This window comes from Staurois parvus, unplaced genomic scaffold (assembly GCF_062004578.1).
Source record: "Staurois parvus isolate SC_StPar_1 unplaced genomic scaffold, SC_StPar_1.0 ptg000199l, whole genome shotgun sequence".
Taxonomy (NCBI): Eukaryota; Metazoa; Chordata; class Amphibia; order Anura; family Ranidae; genus Staurois; species Staurois parvus.
In genome coordinates, this window is record NW_028317995.1 from 809876 (window position 1) to 836935 (window position 27060).

Below are 27060 nucleotides of genomic sequence, written 5' to 3' on the forward strand. Positions count from 1 at the left end.
TGCACTATGAACATCTTCATTGCTTTTTAAACCTTTTTGTTTAATATGGCTTTATGTGTACTTGTGTGCTTGTTTTTTGCGTTCCTCTTTGCTTTTTTTATTTGATTTAATCTTTCCTTACTCTGTGATAGAATATGGATCTTCCCACTCCAACTAGTCACATACACCTTTTGTTCTACTGGAGAGCCCTTCTACTTGTATTTGTAGAGAATGACCAGTTATCTTGCTTATTAGTTATTTGTCCCCTTCTGACCCCTAATCTCCTGATTTAGCCCCTGTACAGGATGAAACATCGAAGACTGAATGTGAAAAGACTGTCGAAGGCACTACGGTACGTTCTGTCTATAAGAAGGTGATAACAATGGATCGCAGCATAGGGATAAACCAGGCAGGGGGGTAACCAGGTTCATTTCACCAGCTTTGCTTTCAGTTACAAACTATAAGTTGTCCCATTCTGTTCAGATATGGGCAGTGACCTTTTGTATATTTTGGTAGCTCTCTGACACTCGTGATAATCCTAATTCTCCCTTAGCTAGTGTGCCAGCGGTTAGCAACAAATAAGCATCCAGTGAAGTCAGTACTCTCAACTTGCATATTTGTTATGGGTCAGCCACTAAGTGGAAAAACTAAGAATGAGAATGGCAGCCAGGTAACTATCAAAATTGTGTCAGCGGGGAATCCACCCTTATTTTTGACTTTGCTAATAAAATCAGCGAGGCACGAGAAACTTATGGCCTCATGCATCTATGCTCTGAGTTGTGTCTAGTCAATTAAGTAAATGTTTATTACACAAGTCTGATTTTACTATGTAAAGGCAACAGATAAATCTTTTATGAAAAAAATAAGTATACAATATGTTACTTATTTGCACCCATATGCAGAATGTCAGATGGTTTTGACCTATTACCATTTCATTATGTGTATAAACTGAACTATTTATAAAATTGTATGATTGGAAGGATTAAAGTTAGTGGCACACATAATACGATTGTACCCTCTCTGTATAATTTCCTTTAGCGTAACCCAAAACTATGTATTGCATGAGAGCTATTTGAACAATCTACCGTATTTTCCGGCGTATAAGGTGACTGGGTGTATCAGACGACCCCCTAATTTTCCAGTTAAAACATGGGTTTTTGGCTATACTCGCCGTATAAGACTACCCCCCTTCCGAGGCAACACCATTTAAAAACATCAGATTTTTTAATTAAAATCATTGTGACTTACCGGTACTTAAAATCCTTCAAAATCCGTGATTGACCCAGTGTATACTGTATGTAACCGCAGCTACCGTACATACACGCATCCAGTGGGCTGATTACAGTAGGGACGTACCGGTACGTTTTGAAACCGCTTGGCTCACCGCACATCCAGCGGGCTGACAGATTAATCTGTCATAGGGACATTTGTTTTGAGCCAGCTTGGCTCAGCACGGTATACTGTATTTACAGTATTACCACACATCCAGCCAGCTTGACCCAAACAAACTTAAAGTTCACATTTTATACCCCGCATATAAGACGACCCCCAATTTTTGGGGTATATTTTTAAGTATAAAAAGTAGTCTTATACGCCAGAAAATACTGTAATTATATTCTAACAATCTAGCTCATCATTCTACGGAAATCTAAATATTATCTACAATTAGATTGTAACATGGGTAGCCAGATTATAAGCTGTATCTCTTAGTTTTTGGAACAATAATCTTTACTCCAGACCATTAAAAAAAACAGTGCATATTAAAGCCCAACTCCAGGCTATTTTATGATTTTAGAAAAAGATCTTGCTGTGGTGTTTAAATAAAAAATGCCATTTCAGCTGCGATACCCACCTCCTCTTTGGCGTTGTCCATTACAGTACCACTCTAGCTGCCAAAGATATCTGGAAAAGGTAAGTATAAAAAATATAAAGGTTCAACTACTGCTTCAGAGAACCTGCAGGGGGAAGGGGCTAATGTTGACGGGATGGACAATGGAGCCCGGAGTTGGGCTTTAAAGTGTAACTCCAGGCAAACAGCTAAACACGCTGTTCAAATACATATATCTATATATATATTACTGATACACACACCTGTGGTAGTCTGTAAGTGCACTGTTTCCTAGCTAAGCTTTACGACTTCCAGGGTCAACATTGTTGCTTTCCAGAGGTGATGATGCTGATTTATTGTCCAATGAGGATGTGCAAAGGTGACATAAGAAGCCACAAAGCTCAACCAGGAAGATGAATTGCCAAATCAGAAAGTAGGCTGTGTGGCTATACAGAGTAGAAAGTGTGTAAATAACAAATCAAATGCTTGGGCAGGTAAAACAGTAAACCTACAACGGGGCAAAAAAGTATTTAGTCAGCCACCAATTGTGCAGGTTCTCCCACTTAAAAGGATGAGAGAGGCCTGTAATTGGCATCATAGGTAGACCTCAACTATGAGAGACAAAATGAGAAAAAAAATCCAGACAATCACATTGGCTGATTTGGAAAGAATTTATTTGCAAATTATGGTGGAAAATAAGTATTTGGTCACCTACAAACAAGCAAGATTTCTGGCTCTCACAGACCTGTACCTTCTTCTTTAAGAGGCTCCTCTCTCCTGCACTCATTACCTGTATCAATGGCACCTGTTTGAACTTGTTATCAGTATAAAAGACACCTGTCCACAACCTCAAAAAGTCACACTCCAAACTTCACTATGGTGAAGACCAAAGAGCTGTCGAAGGACACCAGAAACAAAATTGTAGACCTGCACCAGGCTGGGAAGACTGAATCTGCAATAGGCAAGCAGCTTGGTGTGAACAAATCAACTGTGGGAGCAATAATTAGAAAATGGAAGACATACAAGACCACTGATAATCTCCCTCGATCTGGGGCTCCACACAAGATCTCACCCCATGGGGTCAAAATGATCACAAGAACAGTGAGCAAAAATCCCAGGACCACACGGGGGGGCCTAGTGAATGACCTGCAGAGAGCTGGGACCAACATAACAAAGGCTACCATCAATAACACACTATGCCGCCAGGGACTCAGATCCTGCAGTGCCAGACGTGTCCCCCTGCTTAAGCCAGTACATGTCCGGGCCCATCTGAAGTTTGCTAGAGAGCATTTGGATGATCCAGAAGAGGATTGGGAGAATGTCATATGGTCAGATGAAACCAAAATAGAACTGTTTGGTAGAAACACAACTTGTCGTGTTTGGAGGAGAGAGAATGCCGAGTTGCATCCAAAGAACACCATACCTACTGTGAAGCATGGGGGTGGCAACATCATGCTTTGGGTCTGTTTCTCTGCAAAGGGACCAGGAAGACTGATCCGTGTACAGGACAGAATGAATGGGGCCATGTATCGTGAGATTCTGAGTGCAAACCTTCCATCAGCAAGGGCATTGAAGATGAAACGTGGCTGGGTCTTCCAACATGACAATGATCCCAATCATACCGCCCGGGCAACGAAGGAGTGGCTTCGTAAGAAGCATTTTAAGGTCCTGGAGTGGCCTAGCCAGTCTCCAGATCTCAACCCCATAGAAAACCTTTGGAGGGAGTTGAAAGTCCGTGTTGCCCAGCGACAGCCCCAAAACATTACTGCTCTAGAGGAGATCTGCATGGAGGAATGGGCCAACATACCAGCAACAGTGTGTGCCAACCTTGTGAAGACTTACAGGAAACGTTTGACCTCTGTCATTGCCAACAAAGTATTGAGATTAACTTTTGATATTGACCAAATACTTATTTTCCACCATAATTTGCAAACAAATTCTTTCCAAATCAGCCAATGTGATTGTCTGGATTTTTTTTTCTCATTTTGTCTCTCATAGTTGAGGTCTACCTAGGATGCCAATTACAGGCCTCTCTCATCTTTTTAAGTGGGAGAACTTGCACAATTGGTGGCTGACTAAATACTTTTTTGCCCCACTCTAAATGTATTTCTTCAGTGTATTTAGCCATTTGTCTGTAGTTTTGCTGTAAAAATCGATGTCACCATGTCAACCTCACTTATGCTTATCAGACAAAGTTTTCCCAGAAACTGTATATGCCATCATAACCTTTGATACTGTACCTTGCGACGCCTCAAATAAATTGGCAACTTCAGTCACAGAAGCACTAGCTAAGCGGCACCAACAATTTACTCTCTTTGAAGCTCAGCAAACTCTGACATGACTCCGTATTATTAGCAGCACACGCAGTGAATGACGAAATTGAGGCTTCTCCCCTGTTATCTAGGTGTCTCATCACACAGCAGAAGCAAAAGAATGTTACATCACTTCCGCTTTCAACGGGATGAACAGATTTCTAATAATGTATGTGGTTTTTGAACAGAAAATTACATCCATTCCAAAATACAAATGTTAAAAGAAACAAAATTTTGAAGTACTTTTGAACATTTGTCAAGTAATCAATGTACAGAGAATTTTTGTACGGATGTTCACATAAACATTTTTACAAATGCTCGTTTGGAAATCTACCAGTGTATGTCCAGATTAGGACAAATTAAGTAGATTTTATTGGCATCGGCATAGTTGCATTGTTTTCTGTGTAGGATAGCTTTTCACTAACTAGTTTCACCTGTTGCCATTGTTTCTGGCCTGAAAAATGACCAATGTAGAATGGAAATAAGGGTCTGCTGCTATCAAACAATGCAAACAGTTCCTATTTCAGACACTTTATAAAATGAGGAAAATTAGGCTGCTTTCACACTGATTTGTTTTTCTTTAGCTTTTGCATTAAAAAAAGCAGAGGAAAAATTTGTGACCATCTATTCCCATGGAACTGTTCACACTGATCCATTGCGGGTCCGGTACATTTTTCAGAGTCCTGAAATCAATGGAAAATGCTACAAAAATGCATAAAAAATGCACCTGCATTGCTTTTTTGGTGTGGTTTTTGAGTCGCATGTCCTTGTTTTTGCCATGGGTAGCCTTACTGTTCACAGTTTTTGCTGACTGCAACAATGAATCATGTTGACCATTGCCCTATAACTAACCTAAACTTTGATGATGACAATATTTGGCTGACCCTTCCATTGAGGAAAAGAAGTCTGAACATTGCAAATTTTGTAATTTGGTAAACTCAAGGATTGTTTACCATGCTAATGTCCAAAATAGCAAGACATTTTCCCATATGTTCATAGTATCCTATATTCTATGAAACAGAAATTTTGTGATGAAAAAAAACAGTAGGAATTTTGTTCAGTTTGACATAATGCACAAGGATCTCCTGATATGTATATATCATGTACCTCTTTTTTGTGCTGTGTGCCCAAACAAAGGCAAGAGGACCACCATTTATCTGTGTGTTTAAGGAAGGTTGTTTCAAACAGTTTTGAACATGGCCTGAACACTGGACTTTGACAGCTTGAACTTCAACCGATTCCTGCTGATTTGGTCAAAATGAATGTCGTGGGTGGCCCTGTCGGCACCGCAGGGCTTGATCAACTTCAAATGAAAATATGAAGGAGCCAGTTGGGAAAATGTTGGGTGAACAGTGACTGCATCCAGTCAGATGCGGTCACTGTTTGGTTATTCAGATAGCTGCAGGTGCTGTGGCCAGCCAGCAGTGGAGATTGCTCCATCTATGCTGTTAGTAAGGGTGGGGGAATGGAGTGAATTCTCTCATTCAGCCTGCAGGGCTGAATGAAAGAAATGTATATGGCTAGTCTTATTTTACTCTTTATTCACATGACTATGTCAGGTACTGTACATGAAAGTGTCGTCATTAGGCAGGGCAAAAATAAGGCACAGTGCATCAAGCTATGATGTAAGGACTTGCCTGGACACCCAAGTGTTAAAATCGTAGACATTTATACGATAGCCTTCTTTTGGGGCCAAGGACATATATCACAGCTCCTTAAATAAAGAAAAGAAAGGAGCAGTAATTCATAATAACCAGGGGCAGATCTTTCACTCCTGCAGACTGAGCAGCTGCATAGGGGTCCTCTGGGGCTCAGGAATCATTTGCACTAGATGTAGCTGGGGGGGGGGGGGCTAGTGCTGCGACCTATGGTACTAGATACTACTCACTTCTAGGGTAGTTAAACCCTTCAGGTGGGTCAGGCTTCTTTATCATGTCACCAATGTGATTGGCTCTTACCTGATCAGTATGCCAGCTTCCATTCCTTGCATTAATGTAAAAAATGTTTCATGATGTATATCACCCATCACCCCCCCTTATATTTTTCTGAGCTCGATCTTGATCCAGCACTGTGCCCATCTCCTCTTCTCCCCACTCTCACATGCTATGCTGAGAGCAACAGGAGCCATTGGCTTTGCTGCTGTCAGTCAAATCCTGTGGCGAAGGAGTGGGGGTCAGGGTTGAGTATTTCTGTGTGTGCCTATAGATGCAGACAGATCGAGCCTGAGCCAGGTGTGCAACAATAGGAAGCGGCGTCTTATAGTGGCACACCGAGAAGAGGCGGAGCCAAGAGCGCTGGTGGGGTATTCTAGAAGAGGAACACCAGGGCTGCTCTGTTCAATACCATTGAACAGATGAGGTAAGTATATCATGTTTGATATTAAAAAAAAGAAAAAAAATTGACTTCACAAACACCTTAAAGAATATGTAAACTGAACATTTCATATCCCTGACACGTGCCTGCTGTACCATGTACTTGTATGAAAAACTATCCTTTTCTCTTTGTATTACTTCCTTTGTGTGAAATCCCTGGTGTTCCTGTCAGTCCCTCTGCTTTCCTATCAAGAAAACTGACCACACTAGGCATGAGAGCACAGCATTCAGTTCTCTGTCTGTGCTGGGAACTCAGTGTGCTCTCCTCCAGTGGTCAGATTTGTGCTGACACCCCCCCCCCTTCCTGTGCAACCTTCAGCCAATCACTGGGAAGACCTGTCTGCTGCTTTTTCTCCTCACTCACCTCTCTATGCAGCTGAAAACAGAGGGTATGTGATCACTTATAAAAAAGAGGAAATGGTGTTTTTATATATATATATATATATATATATATATATATATATATATATATATAATTATTATACAGGATTTATATAGCGCCAACAGTTTGCTCAGTGCTTTACAATATAACGGGAGCTTATATATATATATATATATATATATATATATATATATACAAATGTTTTACCTTTCATTTCTACTGTATTGGTTGTTTTACAAGTTGAGGGTTTATACATACTTTAATTAGTTACACGTGGAAAAGGTTACATTTGGTTGTCATAGCTGACTACGATTTCCCTACAGACATTTTTAATTGTAATGCCTTATTACATAAGCCTGAAAGCGCTCTGATCCACATGACACACACTGTGTCATATTATAAAGCAGTTGCAGGCCTGATTTCTGTTTAAAAAGTATAATAAGGGGTGGAAAAGAAGAAATGGGATTGCTGCTTATAACTTTTGAGGTTTGCTTTTGTTTTTAGAATCTGGTTGCTTTTGGCCATAGCACTCCCTTTTTCTTTTGTATCAAAAAAGAACCCTTAATAAAAATGACATTATTTGAATTGTTCTTCTCAAGCCACCCACACGATAGCTACACACTTGTTCTCGCAGTTATAGATATAAAATGGCACAATGAAATATTTATACATACCATAAGCATAACATTTACTTAGTAACTACAGGGTTTGCTTCCTTCAGTTGCACTTATTGTAATTATCACAGGATGCAAGCAGATTTAGAATCGCTTCAAAGTAGTTAGTGGTCATACGCGCAGTAGTAATAATGTACAAGGCAGTCACTAGTCCCAGCATGCCCAGGCTTTACCTCTGTCACATGTTCTGCATTAGCCAGGAGCTGCAGGAAGTGATCTTTCCCAGGGAGGGGGGTGGACAGCTGAGGGTTAAACACAGACCCAAGTCTGTAACACCCAGCAGGGGAGGAGATAGAAGGGGGAGAGGATTTGTTTACCAGCTAGGCCTAAAGAAGAGAAGAACGAGAAATAGAGAGAGTAAGAATTTTATTAAAAGAGGAAAAAAAAAGACAGGCGATAGATATTGGAAGAGCGCAGAAAGTAACAGAGCTTGGTTACGGGAAGGTCATCAGCGTGCTTTATTTAGTGTTCGCTACAGTCAAGGGGGGGTGAGTGGAAGGCATGGAAAGGAGTGAGAAGTGTGAGGGATAGTTTGGGAGAGACAGCGCTGAGGAGTGAAGAAAGAGGTAGAAGAGTGAGTGTGGTAAGGGAAGGGTGCAGGGTACAACGTGTACGGGGCCACACACCACAGCTCCCCGGCCAGTTGGGCTTAGGATAACATAAGGTGACCACTGAGTAAAAGTTGGAAAGTATTAGTGTGGGGACTAGCAGAGGGGCTTGGCAGAGCTAGTGGGAAGTGGCATCTCCTTCTGGATGGATATGGAAGATGTTTTATTTATGTTCAGAACGGTAAGTGATATTAAACAGACGGCTATGGAGCAAGGAGAATGTGTGCAGTCGTGAAGGGTCACACTTATTACACTGCTACACTAAGAAGGAAGTGACTTGTCCAAATATTGTTTGTTTGCAGAATTTACAAACACAGTAGTTCCACATCCTCAACATGCTACTTCATACATCACACAAGCATGACAAGCTGTAGTTACAGCCCAGATCCGTAAGCCAATAGTACACTGAGCGCTCCATCAGGGAGTGTGGTCTGTCTGTGCTGTCACATGTTATATGTGCACTCTATGGGCCTCATTCACACTGGCACTTCTGGCTTTCATTTTTAGAAATCCAACCTTCTCTGAAGGATAAACAACTTTGCCTTTGTACTTCCCAGATCGCTTTTTCCTGCGTTAAGAAGATCCGGCTTTAAAGCAGGTTTACACGTGTTTAAATCAATATAGCTGCATTTAGAGTTTGTAATCAGATTCTGGATGCACAGGATTCTGTTTTGTCTAAACGCAGCTTCACGCTGATGCGGTGAAGAATTTGTAGCGTTTTCTGTGCAAATTCCGCACCGCATCAGAATCACACTCCGTTTATGCGAACCGATGCAGGTGTATATGTTAAGTTAAGAACACCCCGAAATCAGTCCGCAAAATGCGGTGTGATGTGCAGAATCGGATCACATAGGTGTGAATACCCATGCGATCCGATTCTAGTGCGGACCCAAAAAAGGGTCCTGTACCTTTTTGGTGCGGGTGCTGTTCGATTTGAGTCAAACATAATGTATGGCTCCAATCGCACCGCACACAAATCACATGTGATTTGCACAGGAATGCGGTGCGGTTCCTCTGCGAATCACAGGCGAATTACCGCACTGCATTAGTGTGAACCTAGCCTTACTGAACTGGCCCTAAAGGCAGCTAAATGTCCAGTCTGAATTATACCATTGAAAATGTATCTGCACTTATATGCGCTTTGTTGCTGTAGATGCATCTAAACAGAGGTTTGACCCTGCAAGTGTAAATAAGGCCTTATGGTGGCCATACACGCTTAGATTTTATTATCTGAACAATGTTTAATCGATCAAAACAATCATATCTGCAAACTTTTGAGTAGCTATAACTTCCTGCACAAGCTATCAGATTCGATCAAGCTGAGTTGATTGGCCAGGGCAGAAAATTATCGATTGTTTTGCATTGAACAACAGCATCATGAATATGATTGGTCAGATTATGAGATTACATGGTGAAACACAGATGCAATCAATAACTTATTATTAAATTTTAACTATTGATCAAGATCCACTTCCCCGTGTGGGGCATATCAGTTGAATGGGTTGTCGACTGTCGATCGATGTTTCCTACTAGAAGAGATTGATCAGAAAAGAAATCGATCATTTATCATAGCGTGTGTGGCCACCTTTAGACTAAGTTCACATCTGTGTTCTCATAAGCACAGACAATGACACTAATCACAGCTGAGCCTTTACACTGCAGTGGGGTAAAGTAATGAAGTCTGTACATTAAATATTAAAGGTGGAGATAAGGCCCCTTTCACAGGGGGCGGACTCTGTTTTGATCAGCCAGGAATCTGTCCACTAATCCTGTACTAAAAAGAGCAGAGCAGGGTGGATGACAGGTCCGTGTCCACTCATTTTATGCAGTGCAGACATGGACAGAGCCTGCTCTTCTCTGGGTGGGTGTAAACGAACTCCGCCTAGACGGGGAAGTTTGAATCCCCCCTTTTTTTTTTTTTTTTTAGAGGAGCGGAGAGTTAGACGGGTGTAAACAGGCACAAGTCCGTTTACACCCGCCGGTTCATAGGGTTGAACAGACCATCCAATCAGGTCCGCCTGAAAAACTGACAGGCGGGCCTAATCAGACCGTCCATGTGAAAGGGGAAACATTTCTCTGGTGGCTCGTTCATTGTCCAGATGTTATCAGGGCCTAGAAGTTTATATACGCAAGTGTAGCAGAGTGTTGTTACCATATGTCGATGTTCATCATGTGGCAGTTACATTGTGACATCTATGAGTACTACATTTTGTAGAATACATTAACTCTTTCATGACCAGGGATCAATGATGCCTAAATACACAGGTCAAATTCAGCAGCATCAGCATGCATCTGTTATTTTGACAATAACTCTAGTTTGCATATCGAAATCATGTTTTGTACATTTTGTAAGGACATGTAAGGCTTTTATTTGGTAAACTGTTTTAATCAACCCCCTTCTTTTTTCATGTATCTGCTGGCAGTTAAAGTCATGTCACATGTGACTACATTTGTCTAACTTACATACCTATAGTTTAAAGGGAACCTGTAAGGATTGAAATATGAGAGTTAGGCACTGTTAACATGTTTTTAAAGCACACATTTTGAAGTTTTCACTTATTGCTGTGGGCAAGCCATACTCATGATGGTCTCCAGCAATGTTCATACACAATATGAAGAGGTACTAGCTGGGGTCTTGTCAAAGGAAAGACAGCTAGATCAGGGAGGAAGGTGTTATCCTATGTGTTCTTCACTCAGAGGGTGTGGGGTTTTATTAAAGGACAACTTCACTAAAGGTGAAGTTGTTCTTTAAGGCTCTGTGTAATAATTTGGTGTTGCGGGAAGGGGAGGCCTGTTTCTCACGGGGTGGACTCTGCCAGGAGTCAGCTTGCTCAGCGTGGCATCTGTCTGCTGATCCCCACTGCTTTGGCAAATGGCTGGTCTGTGCCCACTCTGGTTATGTAGACTGAACACAGACACAGCTTACTCTCCTCTATGGGTGGTCAGATGTAAATGGACTGCCTGTCTGTTACCCCCAACTGCCATCCCATCTGATCTGCCTTGATGGAGGTCCCTATGTTTTTAACAGATCGGATCAGATTGGGTGTAGGTGGATGCAGAGGAACACATATCTGTTTATACCCAACGTTCCATAGAGGAGAATGGAGGGTCCGATTGGGTCTACCTGAAAAATGGACAGGTGGGACAAATTCTCCCATTTGCACATATATAAGGACCCCCCTTAAAAAATGTTTAAGCTAACAGTCATAAAATGTATAACATATTACACTGTATGAACACTGCTGACATCTGACATTAGAGACATGTGCAGGCCTAAAAGTCTTTATAAACCTGAGTTAAGAACAGCTTCCTTAATACCAAATGAGTAAATATTCTGAAAGTACTGCTACAATACAGGCAATTAAAAGTGACTTGAATGAGAACAGTATCTGATCTGTGGCTATTCATATAGTTTATCAGATGCTGCACATTTGCATGAATGCATTTCCTTTCAATTTCTCTGAATCAAGCAAAATTCAAGCATTCAATTTTAGCACAATGTGAAATGCACCTGTTTAATCTGTCCATCTCTGCTAAATGGTAGAATATATACTTAAAGCAATATTAAGCCCCCTCCCCACCAAAATAAATAAATATATATATATACAGTTGTGCTCAAAAGTATGCATACCCTGGGAGAATCTGGGACATTTTTATGTCCTTTTCCATCTTTATAAAGTTCCATTACCTTGTTATGCAGGACTTTTGACAGTTCTTTTCTGATCCCCATGGCTCAGTATCTAGCCTAGTCAGTGCTTCCACGTAAAAGAGCTAACAAACTCATTGACTATTTGTACACTGACACTAATTGCAATTTAAAAAGCCAGAGATGTGGGACATTAACTTCTAATTGGCATTTTACCCGTGTGTGTCACCTTGCGTGTCTGTACCAAGGCCAAACATTCCAGGGTATGTAAACTTTTGATCATGGCCATTTGGGTGATTTCTGTTATCATTATGATTTAAAAAGGAGCCAAACAACTGTGTGATAATAAATGGCTTCCTATGATCATCATCCTTCAATAAAAGTGCATTTTTTTGGCATGATCAGTCATATTTTATATATATATATATATATATTTATATATATATATATATATATATATATATTAGCTTACCAATCCTTAAATATGGCTGCTGAATTACTTATCTTTTTTTCCTTTTATTTTCACCCAGTGATCCATACAGTAATACACTTCCTGTCTAAGGTGCAGGAATCGCAGCTGTTCCCACACCCACAACCACCCACAGCCAAATTGCGATGCTCTGTAGAGATGCCCGGAGCTGCCATTCATTCTTAATGGCACCCCGCACATCTCAACTAACAGCACATTTGCAGGTATGGGAACAGCAGGGAAATTGCAAAAGCACCATTGGATTTCCCTATGGCTGTGTTTTTTTTTTTCCGCAAATGCAGGCACAGCAGCCCGTTCACATAAATGGGCTGCCATCGCGTCGCATACTTGGCCCGCAAACACGGCAAAGTGTGAACCTAGGCTTAGGGTGTCTCTGCTCTGGATAGAGAGCAATGGAGACACCTCTGGACAAAAGCATTTTCAATTTGGGGAGAAGGTAGTGTTATATGCACCAGCACATTTAGAAGGACTTGACTAACAAATTAAAGCCGAACTCCAGGTAACAGTTTTTTAGCAGTTACAGCAACCATTTTTCTTATTGTGACAAAACTTTTACATGAGATGAATAAAAGCAAACTATTGTAAGCACCCTTCTCTGTGTTAAATAGTTTGTCTCAACCCTCCAATTGTCACTATTGCTGGACAGCTTGGTCCACTAAAGGGAATTGAAAAATAGTAGACTTACTGGCTGTATCACCAGGTGAAAATAAAAAAAAATGATACTGTCACTAAATTTTAGGATTGGTAAACTGCAATATAATACAATTTTGTGTTTGAGTTTAATATTTTTTTTTAAAGAGTCCAATTAATGTGAACTACATACAGTACATCACCAACTTAATTAAAATGCAGTCTACTCTTTTCTTAATCAGGTATGTTTTTAGTGTTTAAAGTATTAAAAATGTCCTCCAGTGGAATCATGGATAACAGCAGTGAGCAGTTCTGTCTTAATAGTTGATCTAAATTTAATTTTAGCTTGATTGTTATGCTGCTTCCACAGCAGTCAGGGTAGATGTAAGGGATAGATTTAGTAAAAGCAAATAGATTGTGCATTTTGGAAGTGCACTTGCATTCTGCAAGTGCAGCTACACTAATTTACCCTAGAGCATAGTGAATGTGGTAAAGCTCTGTTTTTATTATTATAATCCTTGTACTGGATTGGGTATTGTTTACGAAGCTTTACCGCATTCACTAAGCTCTGGGGAAAATGAGTGCAACTGCGCTTGCAAAGAGCATAGTCTATTTGACTTTAGTAAATCCACCGCATAGAGCTGCACATGCACCCTATCTTCTTACATTTTCATAAGCAGTTGGCCTGTCTGCAGATCTTTTGATGACTAAAAGGTTGTATATGAGCTGGAAAAGCTGCAAATCCCTTTGTAAATAAGCCACACATAATTTTTGATGAATGGTTGCCTGATGCACATTGCACCTGTTTTGGCATTCCCCCCGACAACCTTTATTTTACTACAGTTACAGTATGTAAGAAACACTCATATGTATAGGCATTCATTGTTCATACACATTAAATCAGTTAGTAAAACACACACACAAGCATTATTCAATAACTAAAAATGCAATTTCTTTTATCTGCTTGTCTAGTACTCAGTCATAATATCTGACTTTCTCTGCATTTGCCCCACTGTGCCTACCCTATGTCTGATTTTTTTTTGTATACCTGTGCTTGTCCATGGTAGCGTTATCAACATACTGTATATCAATAACTTTAATAAATAATAATATAATGTATCCTTAACATTTGTTTAGGTATTCTGCTGTCCTTTCTGTGCTTATGTTAGCCCTTCTGAAGAAAAAGTTCACAGTCATGCTGTGTCACAGCATGCTCTGCAGCCAACTTTTCGGTGCCCATTGTGTCAAGAACAGCTGACAGGAACCAGTAATCTAAAGGCACACCTGGGACATGGACATAACGTGGTGTCAGAATGTGTGGAAAAACTGCTGCAGGTGGTGAGTTTAGAGAAAACTGTAAATCATTAAGTGTAAAATGTGCTGAAAAATTAGGATAAGGCAAAGTTTTTTTTCATTTATCGCCATACTGTTTTATTTATTGTATCTGTATGCTACAAGAAATATAGTCATATAAACCCCAACCAGCACACAAACACACACGGGTGAATTTGGTCAGACTGCAACCTTGACTAGTTTCGGTCTGTGAACAAGAAATGGGCATCCCTGTTTAATATGCTTTCTTCAGATGATGACACATATATACAGTATAGTAGTGTACTAATATAGTAAATACAGTATAGCAGCAGTTACTTCTCTTGTAGATAAAGACTTTAAGAAAATGTGACTTTCATTTACAGAGCTCCGCACATGTTCACTTACAGTACATGCAAGCAGGTCACATGATTTTCTACCATTTAGTACACAAACCTTATGCTATCTTTCTTTCCTTTTTTAGGCACAAAAGGTGCATTTAAGTTTCAGAACCAGGATTATTCCAGTGAAAATCATAGAAGAACCAGAACAAACTTCCTCAGAGATTCCACCTTCCAGTGAGTATTTATGCTGATTATCATAACTGATTCTCTCCTTTATGTTTGACAGTAACATTTGGACTGTTATATTTTGCTGCTGACTGCAAGAGTTCCTCATCCACAATTTAAATTCTTTATAGGTGAAGCCACAGATACATCCCCCCCAGGATCTCCTGGTGAAATTTCCACAAGCCCCAATGAAGCAACTGATTCTGTCACTGATACAGAGAAATTACCAGAAGAAACTGCATGTCCCTTGTGCCCTATAACCTCTGATAGTTCTCAAGAACTAAGGACCCATTTGGAGAAGGATCATCCAGAGTTTAGTCAGTCTGATATTCAGCAAGCATGTGAAGCACGTAGTCAAGAAATTGAAGGTACAGAGCAAGAGGATAAAAAGGGGTCTCAGGAAAGTACACCTGCTCATGCTCAACATTCTACATATCGAAAAACCACCAACTTTGCAATGGATAAATTTATGGATCCTTCTAGGCCTCATAAATGTGTGGTATGCAAAGAATCCTTTACCCAGAAAAACATCTTACTTGTACATTATAATTCAGTGTCACACTTGCACAAGGTGCGTAAAGCCTCTCTTGATCCTTCACTTTCTAACCGTCATGAATCGGGAGTGGGGTCTACGGGACATGGTGTACAAACAGGACAAGATAAACCCTACAAATGCACTGTATGCCATGTATCATACAACCAAAGCTCGACATTAGAAATTCACATGCGTTCTGTACTTCATCAAACCAGATCAAGGAGCTTGAAGCAGGATCCTACCAAGATTTCCTCAGAAAAACCTCAAAGAGACCCTATATGTAAGAGTGAAACTACTGTTGATTGCAGAGGAGAGACCACAGACATGCAAGGAGTGGACCTGCCCAAAAAGAGACCACAGCAGCTTGGTCCCTGTGTAGGAGTTCCTATTTTGCCCAGTACTGTTGCTCCACCTCCAGTGCAGCTATCCATGGATTTGTCTAGGCCGCCACAACTTGTCCAGCCTTCTCCGCTTTTTACATCATCACTCCTTCCCTCATTTCCACTGATACCTGAAGCTCTATTGAAACTCCAGCGTCAACAGCAGCAGCTTTTGCTTCCATTTTATCTGCAAGAACTCAAAGTTAGTGCAGATGGAGGACCAACTCCTTTACTGTCCTTTGGGGGTGCTCAACAGCCTCCATCCATCAAGGATGAGGGTGACCAACCCAGTGTGACTCCCCGACCAGCAAATGAAAAGGATGAAAAAGTACCAGATGAGCGTGAGGCAGCAACTGGAGAAGCAGATGTTTCACAGAATCCAGAGTCTTCTACAAAGGCTTCTGCAGACCCTACAGGATCTGCAGCACGAGCATTGCTAGAAAATTTTGGATTTGAGCTGGTCACACAATATAATGAGGGAAGGCAGCCATTTACTTGCCAAGCTCAGATTCAGCTACAGCCTCCTGCTCCACCACTTGATACATTGCCTATACCTGCTTCCACAGAGAGCCTTCAATGTGGTACTTGTGGTAAACATTTCTCAAACAGATTGATTCTTAAAACACACGAGGAGCACATGCACCAACGATTGCTACCATTTGAGGCTTTAAGTCGGTATGCTGCCAATTATCGCCGAACCTACGATAGTCATAACCCTGCTGGAGTCAATTCTGAAACAGGAGGACCTTCAGCTACGCCACTCGACTTCTCTGTAACATCTCAACTCTCTCAGTGTTCAAAAGAGGTTGAAGACCAGGATTCTGAACTGGCCATTACAGTTGAACAGCTTAGATTTTTACACAACCACCTGGATTTTCCTGGTCACATGTTGGAAGAGCAGCTATTATGGGCAGCTGAAAAGACTGGACTATCCCCTGCAGCTATCAGAAGGTGGCATAATCAGAGAGAGAGAAGCATCCAAGAATTTCAAGAAGAAGAAGGAGAGGATTCATTAAAGAGTGATCGTATGAGTCATCGACGATTTTCACGCACAAAATTCTCTGACTTTCAGACTCAGGCACTAAACAGCTTTTTTGAGTTCAGTGCATATCCTAGGGATAATGAAGTAGAGCAACTGTCTGCACTGCTAGGTCTTTCTGGGCGGGTGGTGGTGGTGTGGTTTCAAAATGCTCGACAAAAAGCACGAAAGCAAGCGGCTGAGTCTGGGAATTCCCCTTCACCACCCCTGTATCCTGTTCAGCCAGAACGCCCTGTTGCCAACAGCAAAGTTCCACCTTGCCGGAAATGTGGCAGTAGCTTTCCTTGTATTTTTCAACTAATCCGTCACCTGAAAATTTGCTATAGTGACATCAGTGAAGAAGCCGCTGAAACTGAAGAGAAAGAAGAGGAGTTTGTTAGGTCTACACAGAATGAAGAGTCAATAACAGATCACACGGTAGGCACTGATCTCTCATTATCAATTAGCCAAGAAAAGCAAGATAAATCACAAAGTGAAACTAAGGGTGATCAGGAAGCTATTGCTCCAGTAATAAAAGAAAAAGTTGAGTCACCTAAGGTAAATGAAGGAATTATACCATTACCTGAGCAAGGAGATCATCTTGTGGAGCCAAATGAATCTTCTGTCAATAATAGCAATGTGGACCAGAACCAAAACAAGACATTACCAAGTAACAGCCATCTTCAACCACCTTTGATGGACATCTCTGTACTTATCCCAGTGGGGGCTGGTGAGGTATCCTATCAGAGAAAAAGAAAGCATGAAGAAGAAAGCCTCTCTCCAGCTGGAAGTGATGGTGGTGATGAGCCTCCAAGGGATAAGCGTCTGAGAACCACGATTTTACCAGAACAGTTAGATATATTACATAGATGGTACTTGCAAGACTCTAATCCAACCAGAAGCACACTGGAACGCATATCTCTTGAAGTGGGCCTGAAAAAGAGAGTGGTTCAGGTTTGGTTTCAGAACACGAGGGCTCGTGAGAGGAAAGGACAGTACCGTGCGGTACCAACTGGCACTATGTCAGCTTCTCGCCAGCAAGATGACTCTGCAAATGAAGGAGCAAAAAGAGAAAGCTTGGGTTCAAATTACTTTTATAGTGCAACTCCAAGTCAAATTGTGCCACATCTTGTAGCTAAGTCAGGCACATCAGCAATACAGACCAGTTCTTCTGTATCTTCTAAACCTCAGACTTCTTCCAGTCTCACAAACACTCAAGTTGCCAAGCCCCTGGTGAATCCAACCCAGGCTCTTTCAGGCCTGCTGAGTGCTGCACAAATTATGCCTGGCTTAGTTAACCCATCTCAAACAATCTCAAACCTTGCCAGCTCTTCCCAGGCTTTGTCTGGCCTTGTTAATCCAGCACAATCATTATCAGGTTTAGTTAACCCAAATCAGGCATTCCCAGGTCTTGTTAATCCTGCCCATGTTCTGCCCAGTCTAGTGAGTACTCCCCAGTCTTCACAGGGATTGTTGTTGGCTTCCTTTCAAACTAAACCTGCTGCGCCACCCATTTTAGTGTCTTCCCCTCCTGAGGCTAAATTGCCTTCTTCTCCCAGCCAGCAAGCACCTTCCCAGTTGCCAACAGCTGAACCTGACAAAACAGTAACTCTGTTAGTTAATGAGACACTGGATTACTCTAAAGTTACATATTCAGAGCAACATACTACTGAGAATCAATCTACTGAGAACCAAGGAAGTTGCAACCAAAAACCTTCAGAGGATAAAACCGCCCATAAAATGATAGACTCTCTGATGCACAGTCCACAAGCTGGAGACATGAGTGACTCATCAAGTTCAGATCCTGGTCCTTCTAGTCCTGGCAAAGGACCCTTTAACTCTGAAGGCCTTTTAGGTTCCTCAGGAGCTAGACGCTATCGCACGCAAATGAGTAGTCTACAGTTAAGAATACTTAAGGCATGTTATTCAGAATATCGCACCCCAAGCATGCAGGAATGTGATTGCCTCGGCAGTGAGATTGGGTTGCAGAAGAGAGTTGTTCAGGTTTGGTTTCAAAATGCCAGAGCCAAAGAAAAGAAGGCTAGACTCCAAGGACTGGTTGGCACAACTCTTTCCAGTGAAGGACCGCAGCCTACTGAGTGTACTCACTGTAATGTTAAATATGGGCCTACCATCCCATGCCGTGCCCACATATTCTCCAGACAGCACATTGCAAGGCTTCGAGCATCAATACAACAACAGCTAAAGGAGGAAAGCCGTTACCGTGACACACATCCAAGTGCAGGAGCACCACCTATTTCAGAGAGCAAAACAACCTCGCAGATGCTTAACTTCCAGACTTCTGCTACAGTGACACCACAAATCCAGAGGATTACACCCTTGCTGATGCCAGGACAGGGCATTCCTGCACCTATAGGTGGATTGGCCACATTTAACACAGGTAAAACCAGTTTGTCATTAGGCAGCATAGAAGAGTAGAGTCACAGAACACTAACATGCCTTGAAGAGTACTAGGTGCTAAGTGCTGGGATTATTTTAGTATTAAAATTATCACCATTAGTACTAAAACAAAGCTGTTCACCTCTAAATATGAAACAGAAGGTTGCAATTAAACACATGCAGGGATTTAAAGTGGAATTAGACCCCAAAAATATATATATTGCAGTTTACCAATCCTTAAAGCGGAGTTCCAGCTGAAAAAAAAAAAAAACGCCCGCAGCTATGAAAACTGTAGCTGCTGACTTTTAAAATACAGACACTTACCTGTCCCTTGTTCCTCGGTGTCCTCACCACTGCTGGTTTCACCGGCTGTCTTCTCTTCCTGGTGCCAGCATCTTTAGTGTGGGCACCCAGCTGGGCACCCAGCTGTCATAGCTGGGTGCCTACTGTGCATGCGTGAGAAGCGCTACGCTTTGTGAATGGCCCTGTAGTCTTCTGGGACCTGTCACATGTCCCAGAAGACTACAGGGAGGGAGGGGAGGACAACTTCCGTTTCCAATCTCAGTGGGAGCGGGTACCTGTCAAATTCGGGTACTCGCTCCCCAAAGGTGCCAATTCTTAATGGGGGAGCAGGGGACAAGGCATTAAAGCGGAACTTCCCCTTTTGGGTGGAACTCCGCTTTAAATATGGTGACTGCATTCATTTTTTTTTTCATTTTTTTTCTCTTGGTAAACTGGCCAGTAACAACACGGTCTTAGTGTGTCTCCAGTCTGGATGGAAGATTAACAGAGACGCCCTTGGACAGCAGCATTTTCAGCCTTGGGAAAGGATAGTGTAAAATTCATGTAGATTTAGAGTAACAAATGAAAGCTAAATTTCAGATAACACTTTTTAAGAGGTTACAGCAACTTTTTTTTCCATTTGGGATAAAGATCTTACATGAATTAATAAAATCTGTAAGCTCCCCAGTCAGTGTTTATATGGTTTATCTCAACCCTCTAACTGACACTTTGTCTGGACAGCTTGGTCTCTTAAAAGAATGTGAAAAAAGCACACACAGATTTACTTGTCAGATCAACAAGGGAAAGTAAAGAGAAAAACAAAATGAATGCAGCCACCACATCTAAAAATTGACAATATGCAATATAACACAATTTTCGGGGGGGTTTAATACCACATTAAGCAAACTAATATTATTATTGATTAATATTAATTAATATAAAGTCATCACCCTTTCCCTTATACAACATCAATGCAATAACTTAGGTTAACTGTTTACTACATACTAAATGTTTATTAATCTATTAAGGACTACTGCCCATTGTTATATCAGTGCTGTTTACATGGTCACTTGATGACACCATCATCAATAGGCAGCTAGGTTTAGATTGCATGTTGGGTTACTTAAACAAATACATGTTTCCTGACTGTTGGGGGTTTATTTACTAAAGCTGGAGAGTCCAAAATCAGACTCCCTTCTGCATAGAAACCAATCAGCTTCCAGGTTTCATTGCCAAAGCTTCATTGAACAAGCTGAGGTTAGAAGCTGATTGGTTTCTATGCAGAAGGGAGTCTGATTTTGGACTCTCCAGCTTTAGTAAATAAACCCCTTGGTGTCAACTGGGCAGTAGCAAGCAAAATAAAATGGCACAGTGCTCTTGATCAGATCAGTAGAAAAAAATCTTTAGGGGTTGTGTTCCACATACAATAATAAAAATGTCTGTGTTACCACAGCCACCAATTGTGCAAATGTGCACTGAAATCAGGAGTTGGCAAATTAAAGTTTGAATGGGATTTGTTTAGATAGGGAAATGGAGAATGTGGGACAACTACTAGAAGGATTAAGGCAAAAGGGTCAGTATGACTGCCAAAAACCTAGCAGTTTTAAAAGATTAGGTCAGCAGTAGCATTCTACATATTTCTATCACAACAGTTTCCTTTATGTATCATAGTTAGGGACCACAACATTCCTGACATTTTTGTTTTCAGTTTTCAGCTTATGTGGTTCCACCTGTTGTGACATTAGTGACATTACAGTTTACAAGTTAAAATCTGTACTTATATTTACAATTTCCATTAGTTGTAAACTAGATTTTCAGGGCAAAAATATATTGACACGTGTCGGTTGTAGTTCTGTTGGGAATCTTTAGGTAGAGCGTAACTCTCAGATAGCCTATATTAGGTGCAAGTGAAAGCAGCAAGAACTTGTTTCAGCTTTAACCCTATTGCTGGCAAGCCCGGCCTTCCAATTTTTTTTTTACCTTAGGTGGCCACAACGTTTTTGCTGTTTTTAACTTGCAGCTTAGAGAGTTTTTAAAAGACCCTGCAAGCCATATATTTTCTGAAAGCACAGGGCCTTTTTAATTAAAAGATGCTGCAACTGATTTTGAACAGCTATGATAGCTGTGTAAATGTTTATCAAAACTATATTTTAATAGAAATACAGAAAATCAACAATACTACTATTTTTACTAAATGTAAAACTATTAATATTAGTAAATAACAAATATGTATAAAGTTTAAAATGTGCCTTTTAAAAAAAAAATGAAGCTCAAAACCGTAAATAAGCAACTAAACTAAAAACCTTGAGGTTAATTTCACACCTACTCGTTGTGATAATGCATCATCCACAGTGTGGTGAGTTGTAGTCCTGCTGCACTGTAACCCTTACATCAGTTGCTGTAAAAGGTTTAAAAACAGAATAATACTGATTACAACTAGCTATGTTTATCAATATTCTCCTGATTTACACCTTGGTCACATCAGGTGCGACTTGCATGCCAGGCGACTTGTAAATCATGTGCCAAGTCACACCCTAGTGTCCGCTATAAGAGCGGTCATATCGGTGCGGTTCCGACTTGGTCGGAGTCGCACCGATTTCTAAAGTAGTACATGCACTACTTTTGGTGCAATTTGCATAGACAGCTGTGTCAGATGTCTTGCAAATCGCACCTAAAATCGCCAAGTGAAACGACTTTGAAATCAGAATCGGCTTTGATGTGACCGGGGTGTAAGGCTTCATTCGCAGGGGCATTTAGCCATGCTGCGAATCCCAGCAGTAAGAATTTGATTGCAGCGGTTGGGATTGACAGCTGTGGATAGTTGCAGCTGCTGAGCTGTTGGCGGCTGCAGTTATTTGTGACACTGTTTACACTTCCAGCGTTTACCTGCAGTGACCGTGGCTGTATGCACACAATTGTGCTAGAAAAGCTAGTACAAAAATAGGATGACAAGTTCTTGACAGGAGCTTGTACTGCAAGGAAACAAAAATTACAACCTCTGAAAGATGCTGCCTACAGCTGGATACAATGACAAACAGCAGATTTGCATCAAATAAAGCTAAGTTTCCTTTGAACCCTCATGCACACGGGACGTTTTGATAACTGTGTAAAGTCACTTTAAAAACGTGAGTTTTTCAGCTTTTTTAGCGTTTTTGCATTAGTGTTTAGCTGCGTTTTGCCGCGATTAGTAGCGTTTTTCCGCATTTTTTTTTACCACGTATCTGATTGCATTATTTTTTTATAGTACTTTTCTCACTCGGGACTCATGCTGCTTTATCTGCCGTCTCTGGCGTCTTCAGTAGAATATCATACTAGGGCTAATGAACAAACCATCATGTCTTTGGAGTATGGGAGGAAACCCATGCAAGCACAGGGAAAATATGTAAACATACAGATAGCATAATGAGGAAACCAGTGTTGCAAAGCAAAAAGTGCTGGCCACTAAGCCACTGGGATGTCCCACACTTAACATGTATGATTATATTTTTTGTAAATCTTAACTGTATGAAATATAAATTGTTAAAATATTGTGTATCACAAACACCCACCCCTTATTTTATAAAATACTGCTTTTACCCTTTTTTATTCTTTGTTGCATATCAGCATTGCAGATCTTCCATAGCCTTTTTGCAGCCACTTCCTTCTATATGCATGCTCTCCAGCAATGGTTGCATTACATTTCTGAGGGGCAATTTCCTGATGGTGACAACAGGGCAGCATGCCCGTGCAGTGTGCCTCTGCATGGTCATTTGTAGCCATTACCAAGTACTTTTGACAGGGTGACAATGCGGGGGAACAGTTAGATAGGAAAAGTATTGTCACTCTGTATTTGGAATAATATTATATATAGTCAATTAAACTCCTGGGATATTGATCTGGTCAGTTAAGTAGCAGAGGGGGTTGTTAATCAGCTTCAGCTGCTTTGGTGTTAATGAAATTAAATTAAGGTGCACTAGATGGGCAACAATGAGATGACCCCCAAAATAGGAATGGTTTACAGGTGGAGGCCACTGACATTTTTTTCCCTACTCATCTTTTCTGACTGTTTTTCACTAGTTTAGCATTTGGTTACAGTCAGTGTCACTACTGGTAGCATGAGGCGATACCTGGACCCTACAGAGGTTGCACAGGCAATCCAGTTCCCCCAGGATGGCACATCAATACGTGCCATTGCCAGAAGGTTTGCGGTGTTTCCCAGCAACGTCTCAAGACCATGGACCATGGTATAGATATATATAGATATATATATTTTTTTTTTTGGGGGGGGGGGGGACAAGGGCCTTTACAGCAGCATCACCTAGTAATATATTTAAATGACTTTTGAAATGCATGATTTGGCTGCTCTGACCATTTTTTTCCTGTTATATCTGTTTGCCTGGTTAAATATAAAGAGAACTAATCTAATCTTGGGGATGTATACCTCACCAATAAAGAAAAAAAACAACATTTAACACACCAAAGGGCAGCTGAAAAGAAAAAAAATGTAGAGACTGTATTGTAAAAAAATATCAATGGGAATAAGTATAAAAAGACAACTCGTAAACCAAAAGAAGAATTATTTGAAACAAAATAGATTCTAATGAAAGGCCTATGTAATTAGCTAATGTGTGAACAAATGTGTCTCAGTTTCTGAAGCTGAGATGGCAGCCAATGTGCAAATTAGTTTATCCTCTAAACCAGACAGCCAAAACAAGTTGTCTGTGCCCACACTGCTTTAACACAAACCTGTAGCCAGACTGCCCAGGTTAGGGACAGTGTTGTTAGGCTTTGGGTTTGTTATTAGACAAATGCAACTTGCCATGGACAAAAATGTCACACATTTACAATATCATCTGATTGTATAATCCTTGTACAGTTACCTTTAGATTCTTCTTAAAAATATAATTTGAATACCCATATAAACTATCTAATTGATTTATATCCAGTCAGGTAGGCCCTGGCACTACATAGATATTGGAATATCTAAATTAGATTGTACAGTCAGACTGTAACATGAGAGGCGAGCCTAAGTGTTTGGACTTCCATCTGGGAGCAACATTGTGAACATGAGCAAAAATCAATGTGGAAAAAATCCTGAAGAAGCTGGACTAGATGACAGTAGTAATCAAGATGGAAAGAAAATAAAACACAGTATGAATTTACACCTATGTGTTACCTTTGAAATCAGTGAAAACACATAAAAACATATCAACATGTATTGGAACATACATTGCATTGCCTGTCAAAAAAATGTATTCACGCAATTTTTTCATGTATTTCCATTGACTTAAATTGAAAACACGTGTTTTAAATGGAGAGGGGAAATGCAGTCTTAGTAGTGATCTAGATTGTGTGCAGACAGAGGAAGTTGAAATTTACATTATTCAAATAGGCTTTTAATAGCTTGTGGCCAGATAATGTGCATTGAACATGTAGTGGTCACATTAATATACACTATATTGCCAAAAGTATAGGGACGCCTGCCTTTACACGCACATAAACTTTAATGGCATCCCAGTCTTAGTCTGTAGGGTTCAATATTGAGATGGCCCACCCTTTGCAGCTATAACAGCTTCAATTCTTCTGGGAAGACTGTCCACAAGGTTTAGGAGTGTTTCTATGGGAATGTTTGACCATTCTACCAGAAGCTCAGGCACTGATGTTGGACAAGAAGGCCTGGCTCGCAGTCTCTGCTCTAATTCATCCCAGAGGTGTTCTGTCAGTTTGAGGTCAGGACACATCCATGTCTTTATGGACCTTGCTTTGTGCACTGGTGCGCAGTCATGTTGGAACAGGAAGGGGCCATCCCCAAACTGTTGCCGCAAAGTTGGGAGAATGAAATAATCCAAAATGTCTTGGTATGCTGACGCCTTAAGAGTTCCCTTAACTGGGACTAAGTGGCCAAGCCCAACCCCTGAAAAAACAACTCCACACCACAATCCCCCCTGCATTAAACTTTAGACTTGGCACTATGCAATCAGGCAAGTACTGTTCTCCTGGTAACCACCAAACCCAGACATGTCCATCGGAATGCCAGACAGAGAAGCATGATTCGTTGCTCCGGAAAACATGTCTCCACTGCTCTGGAGTTCAGTGGCGGTGTGGTTTACACCATTGCATTCAACGCTTTGAATTGCATGTGGTAATGTAAGGCTTGGATGCAGCTGCTCAGCCATGGAATCCCATTCCATGAAGCTCCCTATGCATTGTTGTTGTACTAATCTGAAGACCACACGAAGTTTGGAGGTCTTCAGCTATTGACTCTGCAGACAAATGGTGACTTTTGCGCACTGTGCGCTTCAGCATGCACTGAGCCCATTCTGTCATTTTTTGTGAGTTGCTGTTGTTCCCAGTTGCTTCCACTTTGTTTTAATACCACTAACAGTTGATGGTGGAATATTTAATAGCAAGGAGAGTTCATGTATGGACTTATTTCACAGGTGGCAACTTATCATGATACCATGCTTGAATTCACTGAGCTCCTTAGAGCGACCCATTTTTTCACAAATGTTTGTAGAAGCAGTCTGCATGCCTAGGTGCTTGATTTTTTTACACCTGTGGCCATGGAGGTGACTGGAACACCTGAATTCAGTGATTTGGAGGGGTGTCCCAATACGTTTAGAAATATAGTGTAAATTTGATCAGTCCAGGAAACTAATTCATAGCAAGACTCACCCTGTAGCTGAAAGAGTTGCCTACAGGGCCCTGGAGGTGCCTGTAGCTGAAAGAGTTGTCTACAGGACATTGCCTGAGCATCCACCTGGTAGAACTTAGAGAAGGTATGAAGAGAAAAACAGGTAGCGACCTTTGAGAGGCCGATGTATGGTGCCTATAAGCCCAGGAAATGCTCATAAATCTGGTCTAATACACTTTAACTGGAAAGGGTGAATCCCAATCCTAAAGCTAGTGGGCTTGAACACTGATATGCCTGATCCACCAAGAGATTGTAGAATGAGAAGCAGGTTTTGCCAAGAACTTCTGAAATGACCAAGAGTGAGCCAGTTTGTCTGAAAGAAGATGTAGCTGGGAGTTAGACATGAACAGCACTGACCACATCAAAGCAATTTAGGGATATCTCCCTGGGATGAACTGGAGTAGGACAGAGAGATGGAAGAATAACGTTCTGGTTAAGGTGGGAGGTAGAAACTACCTTAGGAATAAAAAAGGCGCTAGGTCTCGAAACAACTTTGTCCTTGTAAAGAATCAGAAAGGTTCTTTACAAGATAAGGCAGCTAACTCAGACACTCATTTAGCAAGTGATGGCAATAAGAAAAGCCACTCTTTGAACTAGAGTAGAAAAGGTGATATCCCTATTAGGTTTAAATGTAGGTCTTTGAAGAACCATTACAACCAGGTTAAGATCCCACAGAGTCACTGGAGGCTGTACAGGTAAGAATAGAGGAAATACAAAACAATAAGTCTTTGAGATAAGTCACAACAGCTGAAATGTGTCCCTTGATGGTTAAAGCCATATGTTGATCCAACCCAGATTGTAGAAAGGTCAGGATCTGCCCCATGGAGTATTTCTTAGGATGAAAGTTTCTCACCTCGCACCATAGTAGGCAATATCCAGTGGTATCCCTTACATGCTGTGGACTAGCTTTCAGAAGTGTAGGAAAGTCAGAACGGCCTCATCTCATAATATCCTGGCTTCAACAGGCAAGT

General features: G+C 41.0%; 2 protein-coding genes across 3 annotated transcripts in view; one reads left to right on the forward strand and one right to left on the reverse strand.

The window, feature by feature from the left end:
* THTPA (thiamine triphosphatase) overlaps nucleotides 1-27060 on the reverse strand; it is a 148252-nt gene that overhangs the window by 105328 nt on the left and 15864 nt on the right. The gene's annotated exons all lie outside the window — the stretch shown is intronic.
* Nucleotides 1-27060, forward strand: part of ZFHX2 (zinc finger homeobox 2) — a 94121-nt gene that overhangs the window by 52076 nt on the left and 14985 nt on the right. For both annotated transcript variants that reach the window (XM_089678165.1, XM_089678166.1), the window contains exons 6-9: nucleotides 273-331; nucleotides 14059-14259; nucleotides 14717-14810; nucleotides 14933-19135. In XM_089678165.1, coding sequence (XP_089534291.1) covers nucleotides 273-331; nucleotides 14059-14259; nucleotides 14717-14810; nucleotides 14933-19135 — 4557 coding nt within the window. The remainder of the gene's footprint in view (nucleotides 1-272; nucleotides 332-14058; nucleotides 14260-14716; nucleotides 14811-14932; nucleotides 19136-27060) is intronic.